The sequence below is a fragment of the Diabrotica undecimpunctata genome, chromosome 8 (genome assembly GCF_040954645.1).
Source record: "Diabrotica undecimpunctata isolate CICGRU chromosome 8, icDiaUnde3, whole genome shotgun sequence".
NCBI lineage: Eukaryota > Metazoa > Arthropoda > Insecta > Coleoptera > Chrysomelidae > Diabrotica > Diabrotica undecimpunctata.
The window spans coordinates 24968855-24984015 of record NC_092810.1 but is presented as its reverse complement, the minus strand read 5'-3'; the positions used below and the strand labels follow the sequence as shown (position 1 = coordinate 24984015).

At 32.6% G+C, this 15161-nt stretch overlaps 1 protein-coding gene across 1 annotated transcript; it reads left to right on the top strand.

Annotated features, from left to right (window-relative positions):
* The first annotated feature begins 196 nt into the window (after positions 1 to 196).
* Positions 197 to 15033, top strand: lark (RNA-binding protein lark). Its single transcript, XM_072539880.1, has 5 exons — positions 197 to 358; positions 3037 to 3542; positions 4826 to 5073; positions 11947 to 12299; positions 14337 to 15033. The coding sequence occupies exons 2-5, from the start codon at positions 3122 to 3124 to the stop codon at positions 14383 to 14385; spliced, it is 1071 nt and encodes a 356-aa protein (XP_072395981.1). The 5' UTR covers positions 197 to 358; positions 3037 to 3121; the 3' UTR covers positions 14386 to 15033.
* Positions 15034 to 15161: the final 128 nt, after the last annotated feature.

Below are 15161 nucleotides of genomic sequence, written 5' to 3'. Positions count from 1 at the left end.
TCTTTTATTTTTAAGAAAAAGATGCAGAAAGAAGTAACATTTTAGGATCTAGATAGTAATGTACAATTTTGACTTTCTAACTCTCTTTTTGACCAATCATAGTTCAAATCCTCAAAAGATTGCAGAAGTCGACCAATAATATCTTGAATTTGTAACCACATGGAAACGAATATACACGAAGATGTTGTTCGGTTCTATTTCCTCACATCATCATCAATAATTTTTACTTATTAAAAAGAGGTACGCCATTACGATTATTAAGCTGTGTGCTGGTTGTCGGTTGTGTTATTAGTTGTTGTATTAAGTAATACAATTTCCTATATTGCTGATTTCACCTAGAAGTTTGCTCATTGTAGTGGTAAGATAAATTTAAGAAAATACTATTATTTTTATAGGTTTTATACCAAAAATATTGCCGGCAACATGGAGACCTACATCAATAATTGGATTTGGAATTTACTGATAAAACGCTATTTTGTGTTTCTTCTGTGTAAATAAATAAATGTTTGGTGTATTTCTTTTAAATGTACGAGTTTTGAAAGTATTTTAATGTAAAATGGTTTGTTCCAAGAATGCATCACTTTTATAAAACCACCATTTTGTAACTACGTGAAGTTTTTTTCCTGAATATTAATTAAAGCTAATAATTGCATTGATTGCTATTAGCATATAATTTTATAAAGATCGGCTTTTATTTTAATGAAATATAAAATTCAAAGCATTCCATAAGTGACATTTGACTCTTCGAAATTTTTTATTGATAAAATAATTGTGGTGCAAGCTTGTGGTAAAGAATGATTAGACACTTTTAGATTACATAGAGTTAATATTGTATGCCATTTGCTTAAATTCATTTATTGCCACTCAGTAATACAGAAGAAATATAGCAAATTATGGTCAAAGGCCTACATTATTACCACTTGAAAATTCCAGGTAGTCTCTTAATTTTGATGAAACGTGGAAGATCTATTTGCTTGTTTGAATAGTTTGTACATCCTTTTAAACGAGCGTTTGTGTGGTATTATTATTTTTATACATCTCTTCCCATATTTCTTAGGGAATCTTGCAGTATCAATGAAAAATCCATAGTTGTTTCATATCTAAACACATCTTATGATTTTAATGGTAATGAGAATAGGTCTACTACTATTTCCAATTTGGCCTCAAATTTTCATGAGTTTATTTCATTGGAATTTTAAATCACCTCTCATGTTCAAATCAATTTCAATTTTTGTACTATCGGACAGACCTGATTGAATGAAGAGTTCCTACTCTTGTTTATGTATTGATGGCTGGGATCACAATCTTTCTGTTTTAAGATATATAAGAGGCATTATAAATAAATAAGTATTCCAAATTATTACAAACGGAGGTATTTCTCAAATGTCTAATATTTCAGAAATATGGCTAATTAGCATTGCAAATGGATGAGATATGAATATTTTTGTTTATATATTTTATGTATGTTTCATGGTCTTGATGTAAAAACTTATTAGGTTGGTACTTGCCCCTTTTATAAAAATGTTCCTTGTCTGGTTCCATTTTACAATTTTAAGTTAATGTATGATTTTAAAAACCCACTGTCAGGGTAAAATCCTGTAAAATCTAGGATACAAAATATATGTTAGTCATTTAGAATTTAGTCAAGGTAACTTTTTGGGCAAAATTTGATTATAGGAAATATTGGAATAGACTTACTAAAAACGTAGAGTGTCACTTTTAATATTTTTTTTTTTTTTATCAAAAACCCAATGTTTTTATGGCTCAATAACATAAATTCTTGTGGTATATTTGAAAGTTAAGGGAAATGAGGAAAATGCAGTGTACAAAGAAAACCATCAGCAATAATTTTACAATAGTGCTCCTGACAAGCCTCTTAAATTGAAAGTTTTCATTAATGGATATCCATTACAGCCATGAGAGACTAAGCATTTCCAAAATATATGAACTTTATAACCATGTCATAAAAATATCCATAAATTGACAATGCTAGTTCGATCAATGATTCATCTTTCCTTTCCCCAACATTGACTGGTTTGTAAATACCATCTTCTGATCATCTATCTACTATACCAGGGGCAGCCAATGTAAGAAAACTATTGTGTCAACTGAATTAAATAGGAAAACTAGTTCAAAATTGATTCAAGGAATCTTCTTCACGTGCCATCTCCGCGACGGAGGTTGGCAATTATCATGGCTATTCTGATCTTAGATGCTGCTGCTCTGAATAGTTCAATTGATGTGCATCCGTACCATTCCCTCGTTACGCAACCAGGAATATTCAAGGAATACAGCCAAGTAAAGTACATTATGGTTTTCTTCAATACATGTGAGGGGCAACTTTTTTTGGGTTGTTGATACTTATACAATTTGGTGAATTATCTCTTCACATTTTGATCATTCTGGTCTTAGCCATTATAATTATGTGATTACTAAATCTTTTTTTTTATTTAGTTTAAAAGGTAAAGGGCATAAACTTGTTTATACTATGTACCTTACATTTTATTATGATGTGTTCACTTCTCTTTAGGTCACTTATCATATTTTCTGGAATTCTCTATCAAAAATGTTCAAAGGTGAAAGATACTGCCCTAATTCTAACCATAAATGATGAGTATTGCACCAAAACCATGATATGTAGTGTGATTTATAGACATTGGTGTGTTTTAGGGTCAATGTACTAAAGAGATCTTCAATTTGTCAAAAAAAATTGTCTTTGAAACATGTTCATTTTCTGTTTATTGGCCTAAAAAGGTCTTTATCAGCCAGAATACATTGTATTTAATGGAATTTTAAGTCGTTTGTTGTTCATTTATTATTAGTTTATTTTGACTAAATGTTTATATGTATATGCACATTAGGTGCTGTAACTAAAGTACAGAAGTTTATAGTGACAGGTTTAAAAATATCTAATCATCTTTGTTTTTATTATTTATTTAATCGTTTTTTAATTCGATTTGATACATATTTCCGGCGGTATTTCGCCTAAACGCATTCAAAGTTTGAAAGAATCTAAGACATTGTGTTGATTTAAAGAGTTTCAGGCGTGGTTCTAAAAGCAACGACGTCGTCGCCGCCGTGAAGTAGTGTTTGTAACTTCGAAGAGCGAAAATCCCCAAAAATGCCGGGTTTTAGCAGCGCGGGTACCTTCAAAATCTTTATCGGAAATTTGGGCGAGAAGACCGCAGTGGCCGAACTGCGTCCATTGTTCGAAAAGTACGGAAAAGTCGTCGAATGTGATGTCGTCAAGAATTACGGCTTTGTCCATATGGAAAACGAAACTGACGGACGCGAAGCCATCAATAATTTAAACGGACATATGTTGAACGGTCAGCCGATGAAGTGCGAGGCGGCTAAGAGCCGGAAAGCCCCCCATACACCTACCACCAAGATCTTCGTTGGAAATTTGACGGACAACACGAAGGCTCCACAAATACGCGAATTGTTCAAAAAGTTCGGCACCGTTGTGGAATGCGACATCGTTAGGAACTACGGTTTCGTCCATTTAGAGTCATCGGGAGACGTTAACGAGGCTATCAAAGGTAAACAACATCTTTCATTTAAACAAAATCTCTTCTCAGTAACTAGTTATGAGACTGTCGATGTTTTACATAAAATATCGTTTTTAGTATGTAATTTTAGTAACACGATATTTGAAAAATACCAATATAATTCAGTTTACATATAATACAAATACATTAAATACTTTTGATAGAGTTATGTGGTGTGCATCCTCGAGTAGCAGCATTGGTAATTGTCTGCTTGTATATTTTTGATTCTTTAAGTGTTCTTTACGCAGTATTTTCCTAATCTTGTCAATTTTACAAGACATTCGACAATTCTGGTTCATTTTTTTTTCCAATTTATTCTTAAATATTGTTAGCCATGTTGTAAATTCATATAAAATAAGTCACCAATTAAACACTTTATTAAACCAAAAAACAGTTCAACTTCAATATCCCTAGGCCAAGAACATTTTCTCAATAAAAATTAGGTAATTATGCTAATGCATTCGTTTATTTTCAGTACTTAATTTGTTTCTTCAATCTGTCAGTTTGTATCATGCAGGAAAATCGTAATTTGATCCATAAGTTGAATTAAAGCACTTACATAGTCTATGCTCAAAATTCAGTAGGATTCTCAGGTTATTATTTCAAAAGAATAAGACTTTTCAATGGTAATATTTGGAATCTTAAAATTATTCAGTGACCATTTCGTTGCCAATAGACCTTTTATACAGGTTTTTTTTTGACAAATGTACTGCACGTTGGTTTTGTTTCCATTTCACTGACCCTGTTCGAGTAATAGTTGATTTCATTGTTTCTTTGCATCTGAGTTTACAGTTTAAATACTTGCAGTAGTATTTTAATAGTATCGAAAAAGATCATGCTCTCGTGTCTATCCCGTGGCATTCAGGTACATTTTGACTCTGCTGATACAGATAAATCCTCGATACTTAAGCTGCAAGGTGTAGTAAATAGTAAATTTTGCAACACCGGGAGTCTACTTTGTCTAAATTTAGGACTTAAAAAATGATATACTGACAATCCTATTTTCGAATTTAGACACAAGATATCCATGCTATAATCCATGTTGTCTTTTTCAACCAGCTGTGTTACTGAAGTCAACAATTACTATTTTTCTTTACAACCCATTGTTTTAGATGTAAATCTTCGTAATATGGTTTCCGGTTTAATATTGTGCCATTGATCGTTGCTAACACCATCGTGAAATTTTATTCATGTAAAATTAGTTTTAATACGTCGACAGTCGCGTAACGTTAAAAGAAAAATCATTGATTAATACTAAAACTTACAATTTGAAGAACTAAATGGTACCATGGTGGACGGTCAACCCATGAAGGTTCAAATCTCGACGTCGCGCGTACGTCAACGTCCCGGAATGGGCGATCCGGAGCAGTGCTACCGATGCGGCCGCGGCGGACATTGGTCGAAGGAATGTCCCAAAGGCATGGGACCCGAAAGGTTCCGCGAACGCATGTTTGCAAGAGACCCCTACCCCCCACCACCCCCGCCACCTTTCCTGCGCGACCGCATGATGGGACGATTTGGGGTACGATGTCACGTGAACATTTTTATTTTATTTTATTTTTATATTTTATTATTGGTACAGTATGTGCACATCTTCAAGTTACTTGTGTGAAGTAACTGTGTTCGGTATGGCTATCCTTCATAGCAAGTATAATGCAAGTTATATGTTTGGTTCTTTAACTTCATCTCAAGATTGTTTAACATTTATTAGATAGTATGAGAATTGTTCGATTACTATGTGGCCCAATAAAAACGTAAGCGGCGACTGAGACACCAATTCATTATTTTTGTCTGTTGTATATTGAATAATTGGGCAAAATACTCACTGTCCTTTTTTTTAATGATTTACCATACATAAAGATAATCACAAGAATTACAGAATAGGTATTTTCAGCTTGACGTTTGACAAAACTGTTACAGCTCTCATAGAATGGGGATTTTTAATCATATTAGAGTCAGTAACAGTTTTTCAGTGTCCAATACTGAGAAATACAGTTCTTATGTGCTTATACTACTAGGCTCACATTCGATAACTCAGTTTTTAACTAATAAAATCTAAAAAACTGGTTCCGATAGTGTTGCAACTGCTTTGTTTATGAGCATTATCTAAACAGCTAAAGGTCTCATTAGTTCAAGAAAATAAGCAAAAAAGTACCCTGTTTGTGATACTGACCCCGCCAGCCAAAAGACAGTTGTTTTAAGTAGTAAGGACCTCTAAGGTTACTAACTTTTTTAAAAATCAACTTAAAACCTTCATAATTCATAGAATGTTAGGACTTATTGTGCTTAAAATATGATCAAAATTTCAAAGTAATCTATCAAATAGTTTGTTATTTTATTTGTTTTTCACAAAGGAGATCGCACTCTTTATGGAAAATGTAATGTCACTCAAATGCAATAAAATTTACATTAATAGATTCGTCTCGAAATTACAATAATTTCATATCAGTGCGCCAACTCTGAATTGTGATTGATAACGGTGTAAATTGTAATTAAAGGTTATAGAAATGACATTTTTAAAGTCCATAAAACTAATTCATAAATACTAATAGTCTAGTCTCTATTGAAAACTGCTTAACCCAGCATAAGCTAAGCGGATTAGAGGAACTATATACTTTGGTAATGGTGCTTTGCCTAAATACCTGCAGATTGATCTACTAACAAAATCTCTTTTCTCACTCTAACCCAGCTCTAACATATCCATTTGATTTTATATTTATTTATATCAATTAGCGCCGTTATTCAAAATTCGGAGTTAGCGCAATGATATGAAATGATTGTAATTTCGAGACGAATCTTTTCATGTAAATTTTATTATTAACCCGTCAAAGCCTGAATTAGTTTTTTTGTTAAACTGATGGTTTTTTACCTACTTTAGTTTAGGAAAAATACAAATAAGCAGAAAAACCTATTAAATTTTATTTGTATATCGAATATTATATGACATTACAAACTGTGACCATATGGTAACACTAAATGCAAAGCATTCAATGCAGAGTACAATATCAAATTTCTCACACTGCGTACGTTCTACTGAGCAGCACCCTTCTGCGCATCGCCTTCGTTTTTTTGGTAGGAACAAGTATAATGATATGTTTAATACCATCGTACCTAATGTTGTCAGAGATTCTGTTAAAAGATAGACTATTTCTACTTGTTGTTGGTATACCAAGTCTAATGCGAAGTTTTCTGAATTTGGTAAGGTAGGTAGTTGCGATTTCACGTCGAAAATTTAAATTTGTTGTCAGTCTTTTTTACTTTAAACTAATGGTTTGCAATTATGGCGACCATAATATTTCACCATCGACTTATCATAATTCATATTTTCAGTTGGTTGATAATATTTGAGAAAAGAACTCTGTAATTTTTTTATTACTGGCCCAATTTCCACATTTTATCATATAAATCCATTTGGGTATTATCAGCACAGTGCATGAAACGCATTATTTGGATAAACCTGTCAGGACGCATTGCATCCTTCACCATTTTATTGGAAATGTCTGCTCCATTGACCCAATAAAACTTTTTTTTCAGGAAGACGTTGTATCCAGACACACTCAAAATACTCAAAAATATTTGAGATCTTCCAAAGTAATCTTCGGATCAGGACAATTCACAAAAAGAGCGTATTTTCTGGTTTCGTCTAAAATATGACCTAGCATTTCGTTATAGAAAAACAACTCAAATAAATTTATAGTGCTCATATTTTTAAATTGTGAGTAGTCTGCTTTGGGAAAGTCGGATGTTTTTAAAAAATCTCCATCGATTCAAGTTCCTTTAGTATACTTTGTTCCTTTAGTGATTTCAAAAAACTAGTATTATATTCTGAATCAAGTGATGACATACGTGGTGTTTGCTCGTCTTCCATCTCATTAAAAACACTATTGTCTTCTGGTGCACCATCAAAATAACCCAGCTTGGCTTCTGCTAATCTTCGGGATAGGTTATCTACAATTCCACCATTATCCTCGTCAGCCGAATCTTCATCAGTCAAAACATTTGGATCAGGTGGACTTATATATATATATATATATATATATATATATATATATATATATATATATATATATATATGCCGGTTAGATCATTGTCATCGTTATAAACCATATGCAGGGCTTCTTGGAGCGTCAAACCTTTCCTGTAAATAAAAAATTAATTAGATCTCTTATTAGCCTAGTGTGACTATTTGGTAACAGTGTGATTCAGTCTCATGTAAATTTTATGTTAATGGGTGAGGTTCCTGTAATATTTTTTATGTTATAACCTACTTCTTTAACTAATTATTTAAATTGCCGGAAAGTCTTAATAGCAAACTAATAAAACTACTTACTCAAATCTCGGTTTCATAATTTGCACATTCGTTAATACGCATGAATTCACAAAGCTATACTATTCTTTCCTTTCCTTCCAAACTGTTGACTGTAATACAGTAACATATTAAATACACTGACATCTAGTAACGAAAAGTTGAACTGGGGATAGATTTATAGCGTAACGTTGAGCTACAATCAATATTAATTGATGGCGTGTTTGCGTAACCAAGTGGTCACACAAGGCGTTGATGGGTTAAAATGTGTGCGATCTCTTTTAAAAAAGAAAAAGTTGTTCTAGGATAATATGGGACGAAGGTAGTTTGAGTGACCAGATTAACCTCTTGGAGAGCTCCGCTCTTTCCTCTTCTTTATCTACTTCAACGTCGCGCGGGCCTTAGGGACTAATTCTCTAGCAATTAAAAAAAAAATTCGATTTTTTAAAAATTGTTTGGAGGAACCTCGCCATAAGGGCGTTGTATAGAACATACATTGTAGAATGGTAAAAGATTTCCCCAGATTCGATGTTAGGCCAGAAGTTCAATAACCCCTGTAAAAATTATGTTATGTATTTAAAATAATTTTTGTTCAATTAGCGTAATGCTTTAGCTACTTATTTAGATTACAACATATAGCTACTCTTAACAATGTTTATGAAGGAAAGCCGTGACTGAAGTACATTTTACACATATACACATAGAAAGTAAGTATAGCATACTGTACTTTTTATTCTCGATTCGTGTTTCAGGGTTTTATAGTACATAGTCATAATATCACATATTCATTCAAGAACACGCCGACAAATGAGACGTGTAGTTTCGATCTAAATTATGCATTAAACGAGCGCGCGTATATCCGCATCCTATTCATTGTCTTCTTACATTCATAACAGTTGTTATACATAGCTAACAGGATAATTGGAAAGATTTTATAGTAGCATTTTTTTCAAAGTTGTGCCATTAGGAATATTTAGTTATTATATAAGCATTATTAACAGCCTTTAAAACAGATAAATTCAATATGATCACGTGTATCTGAAAAAGCTGAGAATACGGTAACTTCTCTCTTAAAAGAAAAGCACTGGTGCCTCATACACATTCGGAATTTTATTTACGGAACATAGGATTTTTAATACAATTACTAAGATTCCCTGATTTGCAATTAACGAGTGTAAATTTCTATATAACGTCGCGATGTTTTATAACTAATTTATTTGTTCCACTGGATTGCCTCTCCTCTGCGGTTTGTAGTAGCGTATGTGGCACGCCGACAGTGTTGCTCCGTCTACCGATTTTTCCTGAAAGTCCGGTTTTGTGCAGATAATAAATAATGTTTTATTAACATCAATTTTGTTTGTGTTCATAGGGTATTATTTGAATTAATAAATTTATATTTAAATACATTTATTATTGCAAATACCCATAATATTCCAAAATCTACTTTTTTTCAAGCCATTTTGGCAATAAAACTTAACCATTTTGTTGGCATTGAATTGACATGCACTCTAGCTGTGTCCCGTTTTTACACTCATGCTGGCAGCATCGCGGCATGAATTGAGACTCCAGTCGAACAAATGAATTAGTTATAAAACATCGCGACGTTGTATTGAAATTTACACTGGTTATTTGCAAATCAGAGGATCTGAGTTATTGTATTAAAAGTCCTATGTTCCGTAATTTTTTTTCCAAATCTGTATATTGTTTGTCTAATGGAGATATTTATCGAATGCAAGAAATGAAATATGTTAACTAAAAAAATGCACCAATATCTTAGAATTCACACTCCCAGGTTGTGGGGGTTGTTCACCTTTTTGGATCGTTACACTTTTTGATATTTGTTTGTATACCATTACACTATCCTTACATTCTGTCATATGTGTAGATCAAATCATTTACCCTTTCTCTTCGGGAAGCGCTCATATTGGTCTTGGGTGTACATTATTTCAAGTAATGAACTGAAATCGCCGCAGTTTCGATAGATGCAGGAAACTTTTTCCGCATATAGTAAACATGTCAAACTACTCACAGGTGGCGTTCGTTTTTTGGGGATTCGCAGAAAACTGAGATCGCCGCAGTTTCAGTAAACGCAAAAAACTTGTCAAACTACTTACAGATGGCATTCGTTTTATTGCCGATTCGCAGAAAATTGAGATCTTCCCAGTTTCAGTAGATGCAGGAAAAATATCAGCAAACATTTTAATATTTTAGGACAAAGAAAATACAGTTCTGAAAGTGAGGATGAGTAGATTTTACAGAATGTGACAGACAAATCTACTATTGATAATGAAAATATGTGGATAGACCCATCAATATATGCAAGCTGAAAAGTCAAATGTGTGATTTAAGAGAGATTATGGCATTATTTTTAGATTCTTTTCTGGTCATATGAATTTATCAATTGTAAAGTTGTTTTAACTAATATAAGAATGTGAAATTTTAGTAAGGTACGGCACAAAACTTGAAAAACATTAGAAATATTTTGTATTTTAATGATTTTTGTTGATATTATGATCAGATCGTACTTAATCTTATACAAAAGTTAAAATTACGATGATTGATGTTTTCAGATATCAATTATTTTGGCACCATTTATAATACACAAATCATTTTCCACATTATGATACATTATTCCTCAGGAGAAAAATTGGTCTACATCTCATCAAAATTCTCCAACCAATTGATGTATATTCTTATAGACGAGGAAAGCTTTGTACTATCGATTTTCCGTTTAGTATTTAATTCGTAATAATCTCTACAAACTTTGACCATATCTGATCATGAACAAATGAAAAAATTGATGATAAAAATAATTCAAATTTTGATACTCGAAAGGGTTTTTGTGGTCGCTTCTTGAAACTCACCCACGGATTTAGTGCTCGGAACGGGTGGCATTATCGTCGTTTTATCATGTTTTAGATTGAATACTAATACCTTATGATAGTGGAATTGCCCATAGTATTTTATTATTTTCGTGTTCAACGACCTCGAAACCTCCCACGCCAAGTAACAAAATTGGGATTTATTTTTATCAATACTCATTGAGTTGTAAATTGTCTTTACTTTTTAAAAAAATACACTTTTAAAACGTATTTTTCTATTGTTTTATGCAGAGATTAATACGAATCTAATTTTACAGAAAATCGATAGGAATGCATACTGTTTTCTCAGGCTCACTAAATCTTTATTTGCTCCAAATCCTAAAATTTTAAGCTCATTGGCACCTAGTAAATTTTGAAATATTTTTGTGTATCTGCCAGTTATCTCTTTGCCACTATGTATTCATATTTTTAACGTATTGGTTATTGAAATTATACCAAATTATCTTTCCTTTCTAGTTTGTAAGTTTAGATAACTAGATCCATTACCAACTGATCTTACAGTATTGTGTGAATTGATGTGATATAATTTCCAATAAGACATTTTTTTGTACTTAAAAAGAGTAAAATTTAATTTTTTTTATAGGAAATCTTTGGCAATCTTGGCTTTTATAACTTTTACGAGTTGGTATATAATCAATTTTTTTTATAATATATAATTTTCTATTTGTTTTGTTCGTGATGTGGTTTTGTCCATGAAATATGGTTAACTAGGTTCAGTTTCCAATATATGACTTATCAAGTTCCTCTATTTTACGAGTTCATCATGCCGTCTATCGGCACAAGAAATCTAGTCCATACCTAAGAAATACAGCCCTAGAACACCTTCAATGGATTTTAAACTATTCAATCAATATATAAAATTTTTTATACACTGTTCTTATACCAAACATGGCTCCTATCTGGAAATGATATTTTTTTCCAATCTTTAATAACAAAAATCCGACACGTCATTACTCACTTTCTGTCAGCACTTGTTACAATTAGACATAACGTGTTGTTAACTGTTAAAAAAATGTAAAATTGGTAAAAAATTGTTGACTTTAATTCTCACAATACTGTATGTTGTTTCCTATCACGATCTAGATTGTTTCTGTTGCTATTCCAAAATATTTTCGTTATACTTAATTCTTTTATCTACCCTGAAAAAAATTATAGAAAGCATTTAATTTTTTTATTTTTGTTGTGTTTAATACTTATTTTTAACTAGGATGGCTACGATGGCTACTATGACCGTCGTTTCGAAGATTCCCGTGATCTGTATGACCGTCGCTATTCCGGAATGCCGTCTAGCCGTGACGTGGGCATGCGCGGTGCCGCAAGCGCGCGAGACTTCATGCCGCCACCACTCCCACCGCGCAGAGAACCTCTGCCTCCTATGCCTTCCATCGGGTTGAGAGGAGGACCTTCCAGCGGTATGGGCGGTAGTCTGAGAGACAGCGGTTTTTCGAGAAGCGCCAGCGATTATGGTATGTTTAGCAGGAGGTCTCCACCACCTTCCGGAAGTTTAAGGAGCAGTAGGATGTATGAGGATTTTAGCAGAGACTCCTTTGATGATAGGAGGTAAGTTGAGTTTTTTTGTTCACTTTTAATTTTCCAGATAAAGTAATAGTTCTTGATATTTTTCAACTAAGGTGCGTTCGTCATGTTATCCCTACACCTTTCATTTTATTAATAGATGAAGAAGCTTGTATTATGGATTGTTGGTTTTTTTTTTTTTAGTTATCAATTATAGTTTTATCCTCTCCTTTTGCTCTTCATTGACTGTTCTGTATGTCCATTTGATTGTTCAACTAACATAGCTTATTGCTATGCTAGTTCCACACTCACATCTGCCTGTTAAAACATAGCATCTTACACATATATCTCGTTCTACAAGATCATCATCAATCTCACTACTTGGAATCACCTTTTAATAAATTTTGCCACTAACAGTGGCAACACAATGCTTTCTGTCTTACTCCTCTTCATAATTGTAAAAGTTTTATTCTTATTAAGTAGTTTAAGTCCTATCTAATGAAGACAAAAAGCAGAAATATGTATAAATGAGTGGAGGTGTACAAATTCCTGCATTCTTTGTCCAATAAAACACGTTTGACCAGAAAAAAAGAGTAGCAGCGCTTCTATTTGGTCGTATTCAACTTTTTGATTCTAATATCCACACTTAAAAATATATTTTGAACAAAATTGCACCGCAAATGAAACTCATTTTATTTTGTATTACTTTACTTTCCGAGAGAAACAGATTTGGTGATGTTGTAGCTAACCATATTAAATATTCATAAACTTAACACAATCTTAGAACAATGAACAACAAAATCACTAAATTACCTACTTTTACTGTATTCTTTCTATCTGACAAATAAGATTTGCATAAATTCAAAGCTTTTCTTGAGAAACCAAACTGTATCAGTTTATTTAAAAGAATACAGTGATTTACCTTATTAAATGCTTTTTCACAATCAATATACAGAACGTCTAACTGTTCCCCTGCCTCAATAGCCTTAGCAATATGTTCAGAGAGAACACAGAGATTAGTTACTGTTGATTTGTCTCTTACAATACCATGCTGGAATTTGCTGATTTTACTCTTAACATGCTCATATAATATCATCATAAAGAATACTTTCAAAAATCTTAGCAATACTATTTAACAGGCTGATAAACCTGTAGTTTTGAATGTCATTTTTTTTATCTTTTTTATGTATTGGAGAAATTGTTGCCACTTTTAAAATATCTGGAAAATATTCCTGTTCAATTGACATATTAAACAAAAACGCCAGAGGTTTAGCCAAGTGTTCAGCCATTCCCTTATAGATATAATGTGGTATTTCATCAGGGCGTGTAGATTTTTTGGGTTTAAGTTTTTTAATGGTCTTTAATGGATCTCAAAATGGTCTGGAACAGACGTTGCTACACGATGTCGGCCTTGTACTGGACGCCTAAAGTAACTGCCGGTCTCTGTACTGTACCGTTCCATCGGTGAGACCGATGTATGGTGTACGCCGAACCGTTCCCCTAAATGCCTGTAGCTCAAACCTTCTCCTTCCAAAGCCACTATTTGAGCACACTCTTCATTAGTCAAATATTTAGGTCACGTGGTCCAAGAATCCGAAACATTAGAAAGAGATGCAGAGACTGCTTTGTGTCAGTTTTCTCCGTCGCACTGGGGGAACATGCTAGTATTGCAACGATAAGTTTATCTTGTATTATGTCTATAGCAAAATCTTAGCAGCAAACGGCAATGGTTCATACAACGACTTAAAAATAACAGTAATCTCTTATCGACATTAACAAATTTACAGCACCATTTTTGTGTTCCTTAGAAACCGGTTGAGACAAAAAACAAAACAAATAACCTGATAAAAATATTCCAAAGACATGGTACATTCAATATAAAAATGAATACATTTAAATTTAAAATGTCAATGAATCGCTTTTTTATTTTTGTAGATTGTGGGTTAATTTCTTGGAGCAGTGTAGTAATTTAATTATTAGAATACAAATAACATGTTTGTCTAATATTTAGGACTGTGCAAATTTGTAATTTACAACCAATAATCTATAATTGCAACTGAACAACGAATTTATTTGTTTCAGACCTGGATTAAGAGGACCATCGCCTCCAAGAAGATATGCGCCATATTAAAGCGGCTTAGTATGTATGCAACGGCCAGTTGCCAAGATTACATAATTCCTGACTTTTAATTTAGTGAAAACATTTCTATTTACCTATATGTCACGATAATGATTTATCATAAATTTAGGTTTGTATTTGGCATACAAAGAACCAAGCGTGACACCAAAATGTGAAGTTAATTTTAAAATTCTATGAATTTTTATCAATTCTTGATAATTTAAAGTCCAAATAGTCACATCGTATGATACTTTTGTGTGTTGTAGAGTAAGCACAGAACAAGTATGTTTAAAAACTTAACATACATAGAAGAATATATAAACTTTGGAAATACAAAGAAACGTCAAAGTTTGATAATTGTGGTAAATAGTTCTGTGTTTATTTTAGATTTGTTTTTTATTATTAGCGACTAATGACATTCTAAAAATAGGTATTGAATATGCCGATTTGAATCTCGTCCAATCAGTTTCAAAACTTTTGACAGTGACTTCAGGAAATAATATTCAATGGTTCAGTGACAGTAACTTCAGGAAATAATATTCAATGGTTGGATTTGGTGAAGTGGACAAAATTTAAACGATACCTATTTTTATGATATTGCAAATATCTTTTTTATGTATTAGTGTAAGAGGTGGTAAATAAAATACTGCAATAAGTTGACATGTTGTTTTATTTGAAATTCTATTTTGGAAATAATTTGGTAGTTATATGATTTCTTATTGTTGATATTTATTTCTTATAACAGCTTTGTTTCATTTACGCTGTAACAGTAACAAAGCGGCGTCAGT